At 40.9% G+C, this 22,151-nt stretch overlaps 1 protein-coding gene across 1 annotated transcript in view; it reads right to left on the bottom strand.

Annotated features, from left to right (window-relative positions):
- Positions 1 to 22,151, bottom strand: part of RBFOX1 (RNA binding fox-1 homolog 1) — a 2,643,423-nt gene that overhangs the window by 2,133,670 nt on the left and 487,602 nt on the right. Inside the window, exon 4 of the mRNA XM_014574331.3 lies at positions 2,313 to 2,372. Within this exon, the coding sequence (XP_014429817.2) occupies positions 2,313 to 2,372 (60 nt within the window). The remainder of the gene's footprint in view (positions 1 to 2,312; positions 2,373 to 22,151) is intronic.

Below are 22,151 nucleotides of genomic sequence, written 5' to 3'. Positions count from 1 at the left end.
GTTACCTAGCATCTCTCATTTTCCCCTCTCTACTGTGAAATTAGACAGTGACATGACACACTGGCATGTCTGAGATCTTGTCTCCACTACAGAGTAGATGGATGCTGCAGTGACTGATCCATCAGTGGTCGATTTAGCGAGTCTAGTAAAGACCCACTAAATTGACTGCTGATCACTCTCCGGTCAATTCCAGCAGAACAAGATGAGTAAGAGGAATTGACATGACAGTTTTTTCTGTCAATCCTCTATATTGTGGACTCTGCAGCAAGTAGATCTAAGGTATGTCATTTGGAGTTACGCTACTAACATAATTCAAATTGGGCATCTTATAACGACCTGTCACTGTAGCGTAGACCTGCCCTTAATTATTATAAAAAGAAATCAACTAACTTAGTAATAGTTGATGGCAATTTTATACATATTGAAGAAGTTTCCCTGTGGTGCCAATTCAAGACAAGAGAACATGAGAGCTACTAGGAAAACTATTGATTCCCTAATTCTTAACTCTTGACCTGGTTAGTGCATATATTAGAGCAAAGCTGAGGGTCCTCTAAATTGCACCTGCTGGATAACAATCTCAGATGGAAAAAAATGTAGCATGCTCCCATCACCAAAATACACCTCCCCAGACCCAGCATGCTCCACGTGTATTGTTGATATAGGCTTAGGAATCTGACGTGACTGGCTTCTCATAGGCATTATCTCTGTGCTCCTATTTCTGACCTGGATGAGGGGATGGATTGCACCCTCAGCAAGTTTGCAGATGACACTAAGCTAAGGGGAGAGGTAAATACACATGAGGGCAGAGATAGGGTCCAGAGTGACTTAGACAAGTTGGAGGATTGGCCCACAAGAAATCTGATTAAGTTCAGTAAGGACAAGTGCAGAGTCCTGCACTTGGGATGGAAGAATCCCAAGCACTGTTACAGGCTGGGAACCAACCAGCTAAGTAGTAGTTCTGCAGAAAAGGACTTGGGGGTTACAGTGGATAAGAAGCTTGATATGAGTCAACAGTGTTCCCTTCTAGCCATGAAGGCTAATGGCATATTAGGGTGCATTAAGAGGAGCATTGCCAGCAGATCCAGAGATGTCATTATTCCCCTTTATTCAGCTCTGGTGAGGCCACATCTGGAGTATAGTGTCCAGTTCTGGGCCCCCCACTACAAAAAGGATATGGACGCATTGGAGAGGGTCCAGCAGAGGTCAACCAAAATGATTAGGGGGCTGGAGCATATGACCTATGAGGAGAGGCTGAGGGAGTTGGGTCTGTTTAGTCTGCAGAAGCGAAGAGTGAGGGGGGATTTAATAGCAGCTTTCAAATTCCTGAAGGGAGGTTCCAAAGAGGATGGAAAGTGGCTGTTCTCAGTAGTGACAGATGGCAGAACAAGGAGCAATGGTCTCAAGTTGTGGTGGGAGAGGTCCAGGTTGGATATTAGGAAAAACTATTTAAATAGGAGAGTGGTGAAGCACTGGAATGGGTTACCTAGGGAAGTAGTGGAGTCTCCATCCCTAGAGGTGTTTAAGTCTCAGCTTGACAAAGCCCTGGCTGGGTTGATTTAGTTGGGATTGGTCCTGCCTAGAGCAGGGGGCTGGACTTGATGACCTCCTGAGGTCTCTTCCAGCTCTATGGTTCTATGATTCTATTCATGCTACATAGTTAAACCTGATTTAGTTTCTAAGAATAATGGCCCATGGTGTCTCAGAAGGAACAATTCTGCACATTAGCTGCAGTGGAAATCTCACCATCACAAACAATCTCTCGTTGAGATTTTAGGGACCACAGCCATTGTTCCAATATATTATATGGGGTAGCATGTTCTCTTCTCTGAGCATGGCCCTCTTTCATGACTGGAAAGTCTGCCAAGCTGGACCTCTTCCTTTTCCCTAGGCCAACCACATTAGATGGCTTGTACTCAGCAGCAAACCTGGGTACTCAAGAAACAGCAAATACCACAGTTATAGCCAACTACTCCTCCTTTCCCTAGGAGCCAGACACTGCCCAACATGAAATGAGTCTGTTGATGCAATATAAGCACTAACATAGAAGGTGGATTTTCTGGATCATTAATGAACTCAGATTTCAATTATTCAAATCAATTTTCTTTAGTTTGGCAAGCAGGTCACATGTTTGCTAACGCTATATATTGAACTATTTGAGAACACTTCGCAAACTCAAACACAGTCACTCTAAGAGCACTAAGATCTGTCTTAGGTAAAAATCACTTCCAGTGATTGATGCCTGAAGCACTGGAGAGAAGAATGCAAACACTGTTACAGAATGTAATCTGTCCAGAAAAAATGCTTTTACTTACTGGACCTTGAGGACTGTTCCTGGCACTGGAAGTCAAAGGCATACCATCAGATTTATAGTCCTGAAAAGAGGGAAGGAGGGAAAGAAATTAAACAGAATATTTTGTACCTTACATAACAGGAATTAAAACCAGCAGAAAGTCAATCTCAGAGCCAGGCTCAAGGAAGAAGTTATTGATAAATACTATTAATTTATAGCCATACCTATTTATGTTAGGTATCAGTATGACATCGCTCCTGTGAAGTAGGGCAGTACTATTATGCCTATTTTACAGATGGGGAATAAAGAGACTAAGGGTACAGCTAGACCTGAGGTATCCCAGAAGAACTGTTCCTTGTCCAGGGAATGCATTTGCTCTTCCACTTTTTTTGCAGAAGAGCAAACACGCTCTTTTGGAAGCTCCTGTATTCCTCATTCTACAAGAAATAAGGCGGCATCCAAAAGATGGTTTTTTTCCAACATTTGGCCCAATCTAGATGGACCAAATGTCAGAAAAGCCTCTTCCTACAAAAGAATTGGAAAAGGATATGTAAAATGCGGAGCACATTTTGTGTAGCTTTTTCCAAAAAAACCCAGTGTAGTCTAGCAGTACCCTAAGTGATTCGCCCAAGGTCACGTGAAGTCTGTGGCATACCAAGGAATTGAACCTGGGTTTCCTGAGTCCCATGCTAGTAACAAAACCATATTACTCTTCCTCTCACATCATGTATTGATATAGTGTTATGTCAGTATGAAAGCCTACATGAATTTTGTACTCATAATTGACTCATAATTCAAAGTTTATGCTTACATTAATTGCAAGGAATATGATGCAAACTAATTTGTTTTACTTATGATGCTGAACACAATATGTGACCACAAAAGCAAAATAAAATACCCTCTATCTTTATATTTATTCTGACTTGAAGAGGTTTATCTCATCCCATTGACAATGATTCCAAATAAAAAGACCTCCACTTCACTATCTTTCATAATACGGTAAGTGATTTCTGTTTAAAACTTTACAGAAAAGGGCTTATTTTTCAATCAGTTCTAATTCTGAGTAACTACTTACCCATTTTTCACCTATCCACACAATTATACCATAGAGACCCTCCATGTCTCACTGGATACTACTGGACCCAATCCCTTTTATGTATCACTTCTGAATTTGCCTTACTAGGGTCAACACTCTAGGACTATGCTACTAGAGGAGACAAGCACAACAAGAAATGCAACTAACAGGAAGGTCAGAAGATGTAACTAATTCAACATATAAACAGATGGGGGTGTCCATAAAAACCTCATGGTGTGGTAAAAAAGCCTTGTGGGACCTAAGACGCCATGTTAGGCTGGCTGCACTCTACTCCGTTCCCCCTTTAGCACTTAAGGGGTAGTAAACAATATCTGCAAAAACAAGTATGAGAAAATGTGGTAAGCTACCTGTGGGTTTGCCCAACACCGTTAGGACATGGCCCTAGTTCCAGGTCCTGGGTCAAGGAGTATCCTTCAATTTTCCTTGAGCCCCGCTCTCTGCTTCCTTGCTTCCTTTTTGACATGGGAGACTATTACTGAGACTCAGCAGCTGACTCCAACCTTACCCTGCAGTAAGAATATATAGTTGTGGCTTTTGGGGGAGGACAAGCATTCCTCCCATCCCCACAGGATGATCACAATAGGTTCTACAGATAACCATTGTCATGTACACGGAGCCTTAGTACCATCCCTATCCAAAACCTACTGTTCAAATTACAGGTCAATAGGACCACTTTCAAACATGCTCACGGGAAGTCACAAGCCAATGTACATAATGTCTCCTCGACATTCAGGATTGGTCAAATATGATGCTGTTTACATGTCACTTATATGCGAATACTATATATTCTTGTTTGATGTGGATTCATAAAGGAAATTGAGCCGACAGCCACGTATTTGTCCCTACACGACAGAAGATAACACCAGTTCTTCCTTGTCACTATTCAGAATTTATACTGGACCCCTGTTAGCACCTCTTCCAGCAATGCCTCTCCTAACTCTTTTTTTTTTTCTCTTATTCATTTCTGTTTTGTGATGCCTCCTGCCTGGTGTTTGAAGGGGGAATCACACCAGCCACTCCCAGGTTTTTAATCAGGGACTAGGCAGCTATGCTGTCTACCCATCAGCCTCTGTCTCCAGATGACATGTACAATTTCCTTCACTACCCATCTGCCTTTACATCACTCAGAAAATACCATTAAAATGCTCACTAAGATGCTTATACAGGACAAATTCTTCCTCCCAGCCCTCCAAAAGAAAATTCCCTGTAAATGTCAGCCCCTAGACATAGCCATCCATTCTTCTGCCTTTGATAAGAAGAATAAATTTTGTCTCTCTCTTCCCAGGTGTTAAAAATCCAAGCTCTCCCTGAGGCTAAGAAATCAATGCAAGTAGATCCATACTTTTTTTTTTCTTGGAACACTACCACTTCCAGCAATTTATTTGACTGACTCTGCCTTCTATTACCATGTAAATTGTTTGAGACTGCAGGGGGAAAAAAGTATTAATCTCCCCTCAGTAAGTCATAAAATAAAGAAATCAATTTCAAGGTCAATTTAGTCTAAATAACACCTGCTGCCCTTTTGGTAACATGCAGACTCCTCTAAAACGCAAAGTTGCTGTCTATAATGGCATCAATATGCAGCTGCAGAAAACAATGTTTCACATACGTCCAGGCAGCAAACAGTACTGTAGTCTGTCTTTGAGGCACTGAGTGGAAGTTCAGAAAGGGTTCAAACCAGGTCACCTGTCATCTTACATTCCCCAGTGCAAGCATGAAGCCTCACAAAAATAATGCCTGATCCTGTGAGGTACAGGGCACCTTCTGAGATTCCATTGGTAGATTGTCCTCTGCTCCTTGCTGGAGGATCTCAGATCCACAGAGGATTGGGCCCCAAATCAATTTCTTATAGAAAGGAATGACGAGAGGTGACCATTTTTCCCTTCCAGCTAAAGTTTCAGTTCAGAAACCCCAATTTTCAGTCAAAATCCAAAGTATTTTGGCAAAGATTTGCCAAAGGCAAAAAGTTTTTGACAAAAACATGACAATTTCTGCTGAAAGTGAACGCATCTCGTTTTAAAAAAAAAAAATCTGCCCAAAACCTAGTTTTCAGCTGAAAAATTGTTTGACAGAAAATTTTCAATTACTCCCGCACCGAAAATAACATTGTATATTAATAAAATGGCATTTTATTTCTCTTTTGTCTCTTTCTTTTTCTATCCCTCACTCTTTCGCTCATCCATCCTCTGAATTTTTGCTAAGCATCACAGTTATTGTTTTTCTCTTGACCTGGTCAGAAAGTTTTTCTGCATATTGAGTTTTAGTGAAAGATGGAAATAAAAATAATATTTTTGTTGTTTTTCACCCCACTATTTTCAAGCTAGCTCTTGCTTCCACAAGCCTTGCCTCCTTCACAGTCAAGTTTTCTCCCTTTTTGATGCTTGCATTGAAAGTCTTTATGGTAGGCATGACCCTCTGCTACAAAATTCAGATGCAGATCTGTAACTAAGCTTCCCCCACATCTGGGAACATTCAAACCCGCTGTGTTGAGTCGGATTCTTCCTGTGCTTCTCTGGTCAAAGTGCTCAATTTGTGACATTATACCACCAGATTGTTTTGTTCAAATTACCTGTTTCTAAGTGAAACAACTGTCCCCTGGTGAGACCTGCTGGAGCTTTCTTAATGCATCCGCATTATATAAAACTTCATTAGATCTTGTAAAAAAACAGTGATGTTTATTTGTGAATTTGGGGCCAATTTTAATTTTTTAACAAAAATCTTGTAAAAGTTAAAATATTGACAATCAGCAGTAAGATGTATATATAGTTACAAAGTCAAACCATACATTTTCCCATATGCTATGCTATTTGTAACCATGATTTTTTTAAAGAGAGTCATCATGTGAAACACTTTCCTTTTCCAACCAAGGGCAATAAGTGAATCAAAACAAAAGAAAATTAGGGAGATAAAAATAATTGAATGTAGAGGATAAAGTGGCTCCATCAGAGCTTTTGAAAAAGTTCTCATAGCTTACAATCGTGAAACTATACACTGCTCATATTTAATGTAAACTACTTTAATATCAAAAGCCATTGGAAGTAATGGTTTTGTATTGGGAATTGTTAATAGAATTGCTGAGCCAATGAGTCAAGAAACAGATTTAAGACTAAATGTAATAAGCATTTTAAGCTAATGTTCTAATATTATGTTATATTAGCATTCTTTTTGCAATTGTATGTCCATAATAGCACAAAGGGATTAAATGGGAAAATGAATAAAGCTTTGCAATACCTAATCCAAAAACACTCCAAAAAATTTAAGAGCACTCACAGAAACTTAGGCAAACAGAAAATAACTTAGGCAAACAGAAGATAATATAAAAAAAGCTAAGACTGTAAGCTGTTTGGGTCAGTGACTCTTGTTCTGCATGGCTGCGTCTAGACTGGCAAGTTTTTCTGCAAAATCAGCTGCTTTTGTGGAAAAGCTTGCCAGCTGTCTACACTGGCCGCTTGAATTTCTGCAAGAACACTGACTTCCTACTGTCTGAAATCAGTGCTTCTTGCGGAAATACTATGCTGCTCCCATTCAGACAAAAGACCCTTTTGCGCAAAGTTTTTGCGCAAAAGGGCCAGTGTAGACAGCTCAGATTTGTTTTGCGCAAAAAAGCCCCGATCGCGAAAATGGCAATCAGGGCTTTTTTGTGGAAAAGCGTGTCTAGATTGGCACGGACGTTTTTCCACAAAAAGCACTTTTGCGGAAAGGCGTCCATGCCAATCTAGACGCTCTTTTCCGCAAATGCTTTTAACGGAAAACTTTTCCGTTAAAAGTATTTGCGGAAAATCATGCCAGTCTAGACATAGCCCATGTGTATAGCACCTAGTACACAGAGAGTATGCTTATTAAGTTTGCAGATGATACCAAGATCGGAGGGGTTGCAAGTGCTTTGGAGGATAGGGTCATAATTCAAAATGATCTGGGCAAACTGGAGAAATGGTCTGAGATAAATAGGATGATATTTAATAAGAACAAATGCAAAGTACTCCACTTAGGAATGTGTGACACTGTTGCAAAACAAGCAAACATGATTCTGGGATGCATTAACAGGAGTGTTGTGAACAAGACATGAGAAGTAATTCTTCCGCTCCACTGTGCACTGATTAGGCCTCAGTTTGAGTATTGTATTCAGTTCTGGACACTACATTTCAAGAAAGATGTGAAGAAATGGGAGAAGAACAAAAATGAGTTAAGGTCTAGAAAATGTGACCTATGAGGGAAAACTGAAAGAATTGGGCTTGTTTAGTTTAGAAAAGAGAAGACTGAGAGGGGACATGATAATGGTTTTCAAGTATCTAAAAGAGTATCACAAGGAGGAGGGAGAAAAATTGTTCTCCTTGGCCTCTGATGATAGGACAAGAAGTAACGGGCTTAAATTGCAGCAAGAGGGGTTTAGGTAGGACATTAAGAAAAACTTCCTGTCAAGGTGGTTAAACACTAGAATAAATTACCTAGGGAAGTTGTAGAATCTCCATCACTGGAGATATTTATGAGCCAGTTAGACAGACATCTATCAGGAATTTCTATATATATTATCACCAATCTACAACCTACCCTGAAAAATGACCTTTCACTCTCACAAGCCTTGGAGGACAGGACAATCCACATCTACAGACAACCCCCTAACATCAAACAAATTCTTTCCAATAATTATGCAGCACACCTCCATTATACTCACTGAGGAACCTACCCCTCCAGTTAACCCCAATGCTAACTCTGTCCACACATCTGTATAGGTGACATCATCACAGGACCTAACCACATAAACCACCACATCAGAGGTTCGTACAATTGCACATCCACTAATGTGATCTATGCCAGCAAGTGCCAGCAATGCCCCTCTGCCATGTATATTGGCCAAACTGGAGAGTCTGTATGAGAAAGTAATAATGGACACAAATCAGATATCCAAAAAGACAACACACAGAAATCTGTTGGGGAACATTTTAACTTGCTTGGACACTCATTAATGGATCTCAAAGTCACTGTATTATTTCAAACCAATTCCAAAAGCCAGCTTAACAGGGAAACTACAAAATTTAATTTCACTTACAAGTTTGATTCCTACAACAAAAGTCTAAACAAAGACATTGGCTGGATGGCCCCTATATTCCACATCCTAATGACATAAAAAAAAAGGGTACTTAAAGTGCGTACTAAGTATTCTTAACTTAATTTAGCATGGACACTCTAATTGACAATTTTCCCCCCTTTGTTTCTTCTTTTCCTCCTCTTCCTACACACATTCCCTCTCTGTGCTATTTATTTGAAAACTGGATCGACCCTTTCAACTCAATTCAATTGAAGAAGTGGGTTGTGCCCACAAAAGCTCATAATACCATCTACATTTTTTTTAGTCTCTAAGGTGCTGCAAGACTATTTGTTGTTTTTTTAAATCTATCAGGGATGTTCTAGATGGTACTTGATCCTGCCGTGAGGGAAGGGGACTGGACTTGATGACCGCTCGAGGTCTTTTCCCGTTCTAGTTTTCTATGATTCTATGAATGTGTACCTGACTCATGACGAGGACTCTATAGTGTCACAATATGTAATAGTAATTTATTTGTTAACATCAAAGGAATTGATCTCAAGGACTCAACCGAGATGCATAAGCTAATTAAAGTATGATCTAAAAATAGAAAAATTTTCTCCAAAATAGACTAATCAAACAGAGGCTCAGAAATGTTTCACAATGAAATCATAGAAAGAATGTGATAAATGGCTGAATGAAGAAGAAATTCTGAATAGCTGCTAACTACAAGGGATGAACTGAATTGTTAATTTTTTCCTAACCATAGAATAGCAAGTGAAACAGGTAAATAATTACAAGAAATGTTATAAAATGAACTTGGAGTACAGGCAAAACAACCAGAGTGTTAAATAAATACTTTGAAAACGGAATCACAAAAAGTGCTAAAATTAGGATGCCTAACATTGATTGGAAATCTGCTGTATAGGATTACGTCAGGTTTACTGAGGCAGAAACAGTCAGTATCCACAAATCTCTGAGGGACATTTTTTTCTAAAGTGTTAAGAGCAGGGAAAATCAGTAGCTTAATGATAATCATCACAGAGACTTCACAGTTTAAAGAGCTGATAGCCAATGAATACAACCACATCATCTAGTGGAAAATCAGCTACTGCCCCACAATGGGCAAACTTCTGATTATGAGGCTTCAGTTTGGTCCAGGCAACAAACAAGTTTCTGTCCTTCTGTGAAGCACACACATAGCTGGCTGGGCTGGAAATATCACAACAGTCAGGCCTGTTGACGGGGGGAGGCAAAGCGGCAGCTGCCCTGGGGCCTGGCAATGTAAAAGGGCCTTGGGCTCTGGGCTGTTACCACAGTTACCATGGCAGCAGTAGTGGCCAGAGCCTTGGGACCTTAATATCACTGCTGGAGCCCCACACAGTGCAGTCCAGACAGCACTGAGAATTGGCTGGGTGGGTGGAGGGGAACTAACCACTAGCCCCACACTTTCCACCTGAGGCCCTGCACCTTCTGAGGGGCCTGGAGTCGAGCCCCCCAAAAACTCTGCCCAGGGCCTAGAGAAGTGTGTCACCATCCCTCAGAACAGCCTCTTGTGCTATTTCCAGCAATTCCTGGTTTCAGTCAGGACTATTGCAGGAAGTGCTGTGTTGGAAAAGCCTCTTCTCAAGAGATTTCAGCATTCACATTATCGTCTGAAATTGATAAATGTCAAAACACTATAGAAGAGGTGGGCCATCAAATGGTGGCAGTTATCCTTCGTGGGCTGCCACTGCTATATTTACCTTTGCCTCTGCTGGTACAAGTGATCGTGGCTCCTCCATTGGCTATGGATAGCCGTTCCTGGCCAATGGAAGCTGCAGGAAATGGTGTCCCGGTCCATGCCACTTCCCACCATTCCCATTGGCCAGGAACAGCTATCTGTGGCCAATGGGAGCTGCGATTGCTGGTACCTGCAGAGGTGAAGGTAAATATAGTGGTGGCAGCGAAACATGGCCTATCTCTGGTCAATCAATATTTGCCCACCCCACCCCTATAGACACCTTGACAAATTTAATATAAATTCCAAGCTGATAGAAATACCATTTAATGACACACTAGGAATACAGTGATAAGAACAATATCTTTTAATTCTGTCATTCTCTAGGATGCCAAAGTGTTGTACAAGGGAAATTTTCACAGAGACACAAATGAGAGTTCATAGCTAGCTCCCACTGCCTTTCAATAGCAAATAGGTGCCTAACTTCCTCAAACACTTTAAAATCCCCATCTTGGAGACCACAGCACTGATTTTGCAAATATTTACACACCTAGGTGAATTTACTCATCTGGTTTTTTACTTTAGAGAATCTACTCATAAGAATGAAGTTATGTGCATGTTCATAAAACATTCAAATACAGTTATAATTATCTCGATAATGACAGCAATATTAATATTGGAAAGTTATTTATTGAACTTCAAATGCCATCTGTATTGTCAATACTGGGGTAATTTACAAGTATTTGTGACCTTGCCATTAAAGGAACATTAAGTCTCCAACAATGGCCATTCTAATCCCTAGAAACCTCTCCCTCCACCCCCCGAGATGACCCTGGGCTGCAAAATTTGGATTAAATTCTAGTGTTAAAATGTTTGGTTTGGGTCCATTGCTCCCCCCCCCCCAACCCTCAAAGTTTTAGAAAAATAAAATATTCTGTGTCGATGCTCAGAAACTCCACCACTTCTCATGCAATAATTTTACCATAGGGTTTGGGTCTATTGGTGTAAAACACAGTACTGTAATATTTTTATACACCGATACATTTTCATATAATGGACACTTGTGTCAAACAGAATATTTTGCTGCAGTAGACAATCAGCAATTTAAATGGGATACAAAATGGCTTCTGAGGCTACTCTGACAAAATCACCTTTGCTAGCCTAGATAATTCTCTAATCCAACTCTGGGGTACACTATTGGACCATCTGGCCTTCAAAAGAAATTTCTCTTGGCAGCTTGCAAAATTTTATTACAGGGCTCTATTTATGTGATAAAAGATAGATATATTCCATTTATTGCCATGTATTTGTGGACACAACTCATCTGTAAGCTCATCCTAGAGCAGCCCGCACTGCAATGACCTGACCCAGGGCTGTACATGTCTGGGGCAATCGAACCATAAGACCTATTTAATTCAGGAAGTCTTTGCTTTTAATGTGCCTGCTGAATGACTGTCATTGCCAGACATTTTATTACTAAAATCATTGTCGTTCGAATGTGGCTTCAATTCATAACTGCAATTACATGGCACCTTCTGCTCTGAACAACTGCTGTTTAAATGTAGATTTCTTGAAGAACTGTAAGTAAACTGAAGATTTGTACTTTAGTTTTAACTATAGCTATTCATCCTTTTTTAGAAGCACGTTGATTTTTGAACTGCACGAGGCCTGACATAATGGAAGCATCCTCTTTTTTTTTTCATAAAAAGATAAATGTAAACAAAGCGAGGAAGCAATCGAAAATCCTACTAGAACATTCCAATGAATAACAGCAAGAGGAGAATTTAGTTGCAGGCTGTTATTACAGGCTTATGCAATTCTCTGGTAAGATAGCACTTAGAATCTTGTGTTCATTGCTGTCAATGTAATATGAAAAATGCTCTATCGCTTGGAACTGGATAAAAAGAGGTGCAATCTAGCCAGAAATGATATGAGCCCTGAGGGTAATTTTAAAATTGTATACTTAAGAAAAATAAATCTATATAGCTTGGCAAGAAAAGGTACTTTGCAGAGTAAGTTCATGAAGGTACATAAGATATTAAATGAGGTAGATAGTGGTAATGTGTAATAGTGCATTTCAGCCTAACAGGAAAAATATGGTATCAATAGAAAAAAAGCCAATTTTCAACAGATGCCACTCTGCAAGCATTGTAACACAGAGAATTGTATGCATGTGGAATAAAATTAAAGGCAAGTTTCTGGCATTCACTCCCTCCAGCTTTGATAACAGCATCTCTCACCTTAACTAAGTTGATGTCTTTGCTTCTTTTGGTAAAAAGGGAATAATGGCACTCAAAGGAGTTTGGCAAGTAGGGTGAGTTAAAGTTTGTACAATGCTTTGAGGTTTCAAAACAAAATTTTACAGAACAACAACTTGGTCCTGCCATGAGTGGAGGGTACTAGATTCTAGTCAACCTGTGGAACTCCTTGCCAGAGGATGTGGTGAAGGCTAGAACTTTAACAGGGTTCAAAAAAGAGCTAGATAGATTCATGAAGGTTAGGTCCATCAATGGCTATTAGCCAGGATGGGTAGGAATGGTGTCCCTACCCTAGGGATCACTTGAGGATTACCTGTTGTGATCCCGCCCTCTGGGGCATCTGATATTGGCCACTGTTGACAGACAGGATACTGGGCTAGATGGACCTTTGGCCTGACTCAGCATGGCCGCTCTTATGTTTGACCTCTCAAAGTCTCCTCCAGGCCTATGGTTCAATGATTCTAACATTTGAAATCTGGGTGAAAAAGTCTCCAGGGTCCATATGAGGCCATCCACGGGCCATTGCATGTAAAACTGTTGCCAAAAAGATATTTTACTTTATCCCAAGGGATGAGACTGCAAAGGTGAAATCATAGCCCCTTTGAAGTCAATGGCAAAACTCCCACTGCCTTCAGTGGGTCTAAATCTTCAAAATACTGAATGAATATTCAAGTATAAAAAGGCAGTTAGTCAATGGCTGGCCAGACCTTGGTCAGACATTGAGAAACCACTTATCAGCAGATTATTCTCAGGATTGAGTCCTTGGTTTTGTACACAAGATAAATATCTGAGTCCAAAAACTGCATTTTTAACTGCACAGTAGGCCATTCAATATTTTGAATAGTTAATCATAGGAACACCAAAATGTACTGAAGAGAGAAAGAAAAAAACCAATAGATTCCAATCTGGAAAAGAAATCTGTGGATGGATTATAAAGATGAGTATGAAAATAGATGTAATCCTAAAGGGTCAGAAAATAGTTTGATGTGTAAATGTAAACTGAACAAGGAAAACTTATTGTGATTTACAGCTTTTTGATAATGGAAGCCTAGTGCCACCTGCCTAACTAGTGATAGTGGGCTAGGTCCTGCAAGTTCTGCCTTTAATTAAAAAGGGACATACAAAGCCACAAATAAGTATTGGAACTTCAGAGTATGGTTCAGCCATCAGCAATAGACATAAAACAGTTGAAGTTTTGGTAATTTCTGGAAAGTTATTATTCTCCCTCCCCTCTCCCCCCAGCATAATGATTGAACATATGGGATGCTTAGATAGAACTTAAAAAGCAAAATTGAAGCAGATGTTAGAAACGTTAAGGATCCATGCAGAGAATAATAAATGTTAGAACACAAGGAAACTGCAAAAACTCCTTAATGAGTGAACTGTGAAGTTTAAACATTATAATGATTCTACAAACAAAACTCTTCAATGACAGACCAATGTAAACCAGAGATCTCAAGACAGAAGTAATCATATGTACTGACAAAAGAATAAATCTATTCTACCTAAAAAAATTAAGCACTTGTCTACATGGGAAACTTTTCTAGAATAATAATATCTTATTGCAGTTCTATAATAAGGGTACATCTGCATGGCAGGGCTAAAGTCAAATTAATATAAGCAACTTCAGCTACTTCAATTGCATAGTTGAAGTCGAAATAGCTTAATTCGGCTTTTGGTGCTATCTACACAGCAGGAAGTCAAAGGAAGTACACTCTTCCTTTGACTTCCCTTACTCCTTGTGAAATGAGATTACCTTGAGTTGTAGTAAGAAGTCCCCCCTCTTGACATTATTTTGGAATAAAGTCTTACAGTGTAGAAGTGCACTATGTTATTTTGGAATAACATGTGAAGATATGTCCTAAGAGTGTCCACACAAGGATTGAATCAGGAATAGCTAATCTGCTTTTAATTCATACTTTAGCTTAATCTGAATTACCGTGGCTATGTAGAAGCCCAAATTAAGAGTTCACGACAAAAGAAGTTAAAAAGCCACTGCTGATGAAATACTAGCATTCTGCAAACTTTCCAATTTATGTAACTGAGAAGCAGAATTATACTTGATTATCTTCAGTGCAGACAGGACTTCACTCTATAGCATGTAATCAAAGATCTCAATGTAACTACAAATCTTCCAAGCTCTGAGAAGACTTAAGTCAACACAACAACTAGGGATGTGAATCAAAGCTCATTAAAGGCATTAGGATTCTTTCCATTGACTGCAATAACCTTTGGGTCAAGCCTTAATTTAAAAAAAAATGAAAGTAGGATGAACTACGTAAACTGCATATTCAAATTCTGCTTAGTTTTTGTATTATTCCAGAATTACACCAGTGTAAAGGAGCAGAATCTGACTCAGTTGTGTGCACTTTATGCATCTCCTTCTACACACAAAGCTTAAGTAACACATATTTGTAAATGCTGATTGAAATCCAAGTGTTTGCTAATTTTGTGAAAAAAGTATGGGAGACTCCCTTAGGACTGTACTGGCAACTTCCATTCTGCTCAAAATCAACCACAATGTGCACTGCATCAGAAGTGGAGCACCTGGATTCAGCAATATTTCCACACAGCAATGTGAGTCTGGTCTCAAGTCTAACCCCCACTGTGCCCACACATCAATTGTGTTAAACTAGGACCTGCAGGGCTGGAAAGCCAGGTTAAGATGGGACTAAGGATTCAAGCCCTATTGCTTTCCTGTGTGCATGTGGCTGCAGCTCTGGTTCCAGAAGCCCATCAGATTATCCCAGAGTCCTGGGGGCAGAGAAACAGTGCTGCCGGTAGCTAACACAGCAGCTGGAAGTAACATACTGCCTGGCCAAAAACACTTCCCTTCCTTCTCTGCTTTCTCCTTCCTGCTACAGGGAGATTGCCTAAAGCAGGGAGCAAACTTTAGAGGGGTCAGGTGGCTCCCAGCCACCAGGATTTGGGGATCTGCACTCTCTGCCCATGCTGAGCCAAGAGTACTGCTGTTCATGGCCTGCAGGGCAGTCATTTTGTCCGTACTCAGATGATTCAGACTCCAAAGTTTCTCACAGGTCCTCAGGAATCTTTATATGCTTGCTGACCAGGACACAGCTGGGACAGGGATGAGGGATATCCAGGTGGTGCTAGAACACACTGCACCCCAAGACTTGGAAGATACACTTCACTACTCCACAGCTCTGTGTGTGTGTGTGTGTGTGTGTGTGTGTGTGTGTGTGTGTGTGTGAGAGAGAGAGAGAGATAGAGATGTCAAACTTAAAAACAAACAGATGAGAGCAAATAAATAAAAATACCCAAATGCTTTCACTGAACAACCCATTTTAAATGTTAAGAACTGCAAGTTTAATTTGAATACTTGGACAGCACTGGTAGAGAGCGAGGTAAGCTTCTTGCCTGCCACACGGGCAGCAAAGGTCCAGCACTCCCCATACTCCCAGCCTCCTGCCACAAATCCCTTTTCATTCCCATCCCTGAGTCCTGCATCCCCCCTCACACACATGTTGGCAGAGGCATGTAGATTTGTTTGTTCAGCAAAGGCAAATGAAGCCGCGATTTAAATGACACGTAGAAAAGTTTTCCGTTAGAAGAATTTTCAGAACAGAGCGTCTAGATTGGCACAGATGCTTTTCTGCAAAAGCACTTTTTGCGGAAAAGCGTCCGTGCCAATCTAGACGCGCTTTTCCGCAAAAGAGCCCCGATCGCCATTTTCTCGATCGGGGCTTTTTTGCAGAAAACAAATCTGAGCTGTCTACACTGGTCCTTTTGCGCAAAAGCTTAGCGCAAAAGGGACTTTTGCCTGAAAGGGCGCAGAATAGATTTCTTACAGTAGGAAGACAGTGCTTTTGTGGAAATTCAAGTGGCCAGTGTAGACAGCTGGCAAGTTTTCCAGAAAAGCGGCTGATTTTCCGGAAAAACTGGTCAGTCTAGACACAGCCCTGCAGTGAGATAGGGCTGGGGTAGCCCCCTCTCCACAGGGCAGTCTGCATATTCAACCCCTCATCTCTAACACCATGCCAAAGCAATGATTTAAATGAAGAAAACCAAAACTGAATTGAATTAAGGATCTGAGGAATGCTAGGTAAATCTCCTAGGCTGTCTAGACTGCAGGTTTCTTTTGGAAGAAGCTTCTCCAGAAGAGATCTTCCGGAAAAACTTTGTTTAAAAGAGAGCGTCTACACAGCAAAAGCGCAACGAAACAGCCATGTGCTTTTTTGAAAGATAGCGCCCACATTCATTGGACGCTATCTCCCATTTAAGTTCTGCTTGCTATGGACGGACTGGCCACCAGGGCACCTGTGCTTTTTCCTGGAGGCCTTGTCTTTCGAAAAAAAAGAAACCCTCTTCCCCATCCACACATGCCTTTTTCCGAAAGAGCTCTTTTGGAAAAGGCATTCTTCCTCATAGAAAGAGGTTTACCACTGTCAGAAAAACCACTCTGCTGTGCGATTGCAGTGTGGATGTAATTTAAGTTGTTCAGAAAAAACTCTGTACTGTAGACATAGCCCTAGTAGGAAATAAATTAGAGAGAGTTCATCTGAATTTACAGCACTATCAAAATATATATAATCGTAAGAGAAAATTAATTACATAGTATTTCATTTAATATAATTTCTCTGGCACAGTGAGCTTGATACTCTTCTGACTTGTACAAATTTTGCATTGATATACCTTAACTGCGTTAATCAAGATTCATACCAGTGTCAACTCAGTGTATCTTTATAATAATTCAAAACTTTCTAATTATGTACAGAGAGTTTCATGGTCTTCTACATGAGAATGTTCTCCCCAGTATTGGGGATGACATTATTTCAGAATTCATGAATTAATAATCTTGACACTATAAATAAAGGTTTTATATACACATTCACTCACATTACATAGATAATGATATGGTGAGCTTGCCCACATCATTAGATTTATTTTGCATTAATTTTTGATACTCTCATTGGATGGTTTTATTTATATTTGCTCTTATCTGCATGATTCCTATTCATACTCTTTCAATATTCCTAATAACATTTTCATTAAATCTCTGACTATAGCGATTCCCTTTTATTCTTGCCAAAGGGAAAAAATAAGTTTTATGTGTTAACCTTTGGAGAATATTTGATTTTATCATTTTATTTTATTAGTTTTTTGATGAACAACAAACATTAAAATTCTGAGCATAAAAGCCCAAAGACTTTAAATCTCAAATAGGTCTCCAATTTGAAAATCTTACAGCAGGTTGGGGGAAAGCCTCACATAAATACCTTTTAAAATACCTTTTATATAAAAAAAAGACTATAAAAGAAAAAGCAATGAAGAATACACAAATGAAGACTGTAACTTAATGTAACTATGATATGCAGCATTTAAGTGGAAACCTTTGGATGAACTGTTTAGTAATGAAAAGCCATTTGGTACACATTATGTCATATAATCAAAGTGGTAAGAAGGGTATTACTTTCAATTTTAAATACACACTCGTACACACATACAGCAGATGGATGGATAGATATTTCTTGATGAATATGGCAGATCAAATTCCGCACTGATGCTAACAGCTTTCACTCACTTCTGATAACATAGTTCCTAGCTGCTCAGATTTGTACATTACAATGGCTCTTGCAGAAGAAAGTAACTATAATCCTTGAACAAGGAAATGGAGAAGCAAACCACTCTAGGTGCAGTTAATATTCAATATGTCCATGTGTACAGGCAGTCTCCGGGTTACGTACAAGATAGGGACTATAGGTTTGTTCTTAAGTTGAATTTGTATGTAAGTCGGAACTGGCTCCAGATTCAGCTGCTGCCACTGAAACTGACCAGGGGCTGACTACAGGAAGCCGGATGCAGAGTTGCTCTGCCCCCAGCTTCCTGGAATCAGCCTGATCAGTTTCAACAGCTACTGAATCTGGAGCCTGGGACAGAATAGCTGGGGCGCTGCCCGGTAGGTTCCCACAGGACCAACCGGGCAGCACCCCAGCTGCTCTACCCGAGGCGTCCCGCAACAAAAGCCTGGTGTGCTGGGGGGGGGGCACACTAGCTGCACCCCCTCCCCCCCAGCAGACCAGGGAGACCCGAGCAAAGCCACCCAGGCGGCGGGACCCCCGCTGCCTGGGCGGCTTTTCTCCTGTCCCCCTGGTCTGCTGGGGGGGGTCCAGCGGCTTTTCTGGACCCCCCAGTAGACCAGGGGGATAGGAGCAAAGCCGCCCAGGCAGCGGGGGTCCCGCTGCCTGGGCGGCTTTGCTCCCGGGCAAACGAGCAAAGCCGCCCAGGCGGCGGCTTTGCTCAGGTGTCCCAGGTCTGTCCCAGAAGACCTGGGAGACCGGGAGAAGCTTTTCTCGCCCCGGAGGACACGGGTGGCGACCCGCCACCCGTGAGCTCCGGGGCAAGAAAAGCCCCGTTCGTAAGTGCGGATCCGACATAAGTCGGATCCGCGTAAGTCGGGGACTGCCTGTAGTAAGGTTTTTTTTATTTGTCATGCTCAAACTTTAAACTAGGTTAGTGCCACTGATTTCAGTCTGGATTAGAAAGCTGGAGGGACTGGGAGGAGGGAGAGGACTTTAATGCCTTTTATTCCCTACAAAATATTTTTCTCTTATTTTCTTCAAAATTTTATATTTTGTAATTTTTCTACCAGCTCTGTAACTGGTAGAAAATTGCGATTTTTTTTTTCACAGAAATATAGAATCATAGAATCATAAAATACTAGGACTGGAAGGGACCTCAAGAGGTCATGGAGTCCAATCCCCTGCCCTCATGGCAGGACCCAGTACTGTCTAGACCATCCCTGATAGACATTTATCTAACCTATTCTTAACTATCTCCAGAGATGGAGATTCTACAACCACCCTGGGCAATTTATTCCAGTGTTTCACCACCCTGACAGCTAGGAAGTTTTTCCTAATGTCCAATCGAAACCTCTCTTGCTGCAGTTTAAACCCATTGCTTCCTGTTCTGTCCTCAGAGGCCAGGAAGAACAAATTTTCTCCCTCCTCCTTATGACACCCTTTTAGATACCTGAAAACCGCTATCATGTCCCCTCTCAATCTTCTCTTTTCCAAACTAAATAAGCCCAATTCTTTCAGTCTTCCTCCATAGGTCATGTTCTCTTGACCTTTAATCATTCTTGTTGCTTGTCTCTGAACCTTCTCCAATTTCTCCACATCTTTCTTGAAATGTGGTGCCCCGAACTGGACACAATACTTCAATTGAGGCCTAATCAGCACAGAGTAAAGCAGAAGAATGACTTCTCGTGTCTCGCTCACAACACACCTGTTAATGCATCCTAGAATCATGTTGACTTTTTTGCAACAGCATCACACTGTTGACTCATATTTAGCTTGTGGTCCATTATAATTCCTAGATCCCTTTCTGCCGTACTCCTTGCTAGACAGTCATTTCCCATTCTGAATGTGTGAAAATGATTGTTCCTTCCTAAGTGGAGCACTCTGCATCAGAGCCGGCCCAAGCTACGGGCTAACTGGGCTACTGCCCGGGCTGCCCCATTGTAGGGGGCGCTGTGCGGAGCTGCCGGGCCAGGCAGGGGCAGCATTGCGCATGCTCTGCGTGCCCAGGGGCATGGCCACGCATGCGCTGGGTGCCCGGGGGTATGGGGCTCCACGCACCCGGGGGTGGGGCCACGCATGTGTCGCACTCCCAGGGGTGGCCCCACGCTCCCGGAGCCCGGGGCGCACGAATGGCTCAGGCCGGCCCTGCTCTGCATTTGTCCTTATGAAACTTCATCCTGTTTACCTCAGACCATTTCTCCAATTTGTCCAGATCATTTTGTATTATGACCCTGTCCTCCAAAGCAGTTGCAACCGCTCCACGCTTGGTATTATCTGCAAACTTAATAAGCGTACTCTCTATGCTGTTATCTAAGTCATTGATGAAGATATTGAACAGAACCTGTCCTAAAAGAGACCGCTGCAGAACCCCACTTGTTACTCCTTTCCAGCAGGACTGTAAATCTTTAATAACTACTCTCTGGGAACGGTTATCCATCCAGTTATGCACCCACTATATAGTAGCCCCGTCTAAGTTGTATTTGCCTAAATTATTGATAAGAATATCATGCGAGACCGTATCAAATGCCTTACTAAAGTCTAGGTATACCGGGTCCACATCTTCTCCCTTATCCGCAAGACTTGTTATCCTATCAAAGAAAGCTAAATGATTGGTTTGACATGATTCGTTCTTTACAAATCCATGCTGGCTATCCATCTATGCAAAAAACTAATCTTTTTAGGGGAGAGATGTGGGGCTTGAACTGGCAAATTTCAAACACCTTTCTTATTTACTTTTAGGTAGAATATTCACTAGATCAGAATCCATCTGCATCTCACCCAACCCACCCTACCTTTCTTTTATAAGCCCGCTTTCTTAAAGTGAATTTGACATTAGTGAGAAATGGTACAGAGTCCCCTAAAAGAAAGGAAAATTACTTCTGACCAAAAGCTTGTCAAAAACCAAGCCAAGGTGCTATGCACCTCCTGGGACATTACTGCAATCAGTTTGAGAAAAAAAATAAAGATCAGGTTACAGTATTCTCCTCACTGGGTTAATATCATTGAAAACTAACATGGAGAGTCAGTCAAAAGGGTTGTAGGTTCGGTCGTTATTTTATTAGGATCTGGCTCTGAGACCACAACTTATTCCACATGAGCCACCCAAGAGCTGTCAGATGGAAAAGTCACTAACCACGAGGGACCAGAGTGACTTCCAATTGGTGTTCTTTCCCTATCCTGCAACAGGAGAGTAGAGCCAGTGGTCTGGATTCATCCTCATGTCCCGAACATGAAAAAAACTATTCTATAGCCCAGTTCCCTCTGCCATTGATTTAACTTTGCTCCAACACATTAATAATATGCTTTTGGTATGTAAAATCATAGTCCTTTCAATCATACAGATCAGATTAATATTTTCAATTTAGCATTTTATTAGTTTTATTTCCTTCTTGGGTAACTGGGAAATTTCAAGACTATAGCACTCAAAGTGGTATTAAAGTAAGTGACACAAAACAATCGAGCCAAGAGCTTTGAAAAAGCATTCCCCAAAGCTCATTACTTACCAAGGATGACCTTCTACCCTTTTCTGATCCTGAACGCTGTAATTGTTCTAATTATCATTTATCTCAACAGCTATTATGGCATATTAATTTTAATAGCATTGGCAGATTTAAGGTAGCCAAATAAGTTATATTGTCAGATGATTCTTGTACTTATTGCTCCCTTAGCTAAAAGCAATACTTACTACAGTGGATGGACAGAGGTAATGAGCAGGTGATGTACACTTCTAATTGTTAAGATATGTCCTTCAATTATTCATATATATATATATATATTAGAGAGTTTGTGTGTCTGTCTCTCTGTGAGTCCATCATCCATCTGTGAGTCCATTTGTTCAAGAAAAAAAGGATGTGCCTGGAATGGGACTGTTTTCCATAACACAGAAAGGGATTATTTGTTTCTGATAAACACTGTGTAAATTCTGCTCAATCCTATAATATACATTGTAGTTATTTTAAAAAATGTGTTGGCTGATTAAATTAGAAACTGGGATATTTCATACAGTCTGAAAGCACTCTCAGTGTACTCTATGAAAAACCAGGGCTACATCTACACTGGCCCCTTCTCCGGAAGAGGCATGCTAATTTTGAACTTTGGAATAGGGAAATCCGCGGGTGATTTAAATATCCCCTGCGGGATTTAAATAAACATGGCCGCCGCTTTTTTTCTGGCTTGGGGAAAAGCCGGAAAAGAGCCTCTAGACTGGCGCGATCCTCCGGAATA

Source organism: Pelodiscus sinensis, chromosome 16 (genome assembly GCF_049634645.1).
Source record: "Pelodiscus sinensis isolate JC-2024 chromosome 16, ASM4963464v1, whole genome shotgun sequence".
Classification (NCBI taxonomy): domain Eukaryota; kingdom Metazoa; phylum Chordata; order Testudines; family Trionychidae; genus Pelodiscus; species Pelodiscus sinensis.
This window is presented reverse-complemented; position numbering and strand designations above follow the sequence as displayed.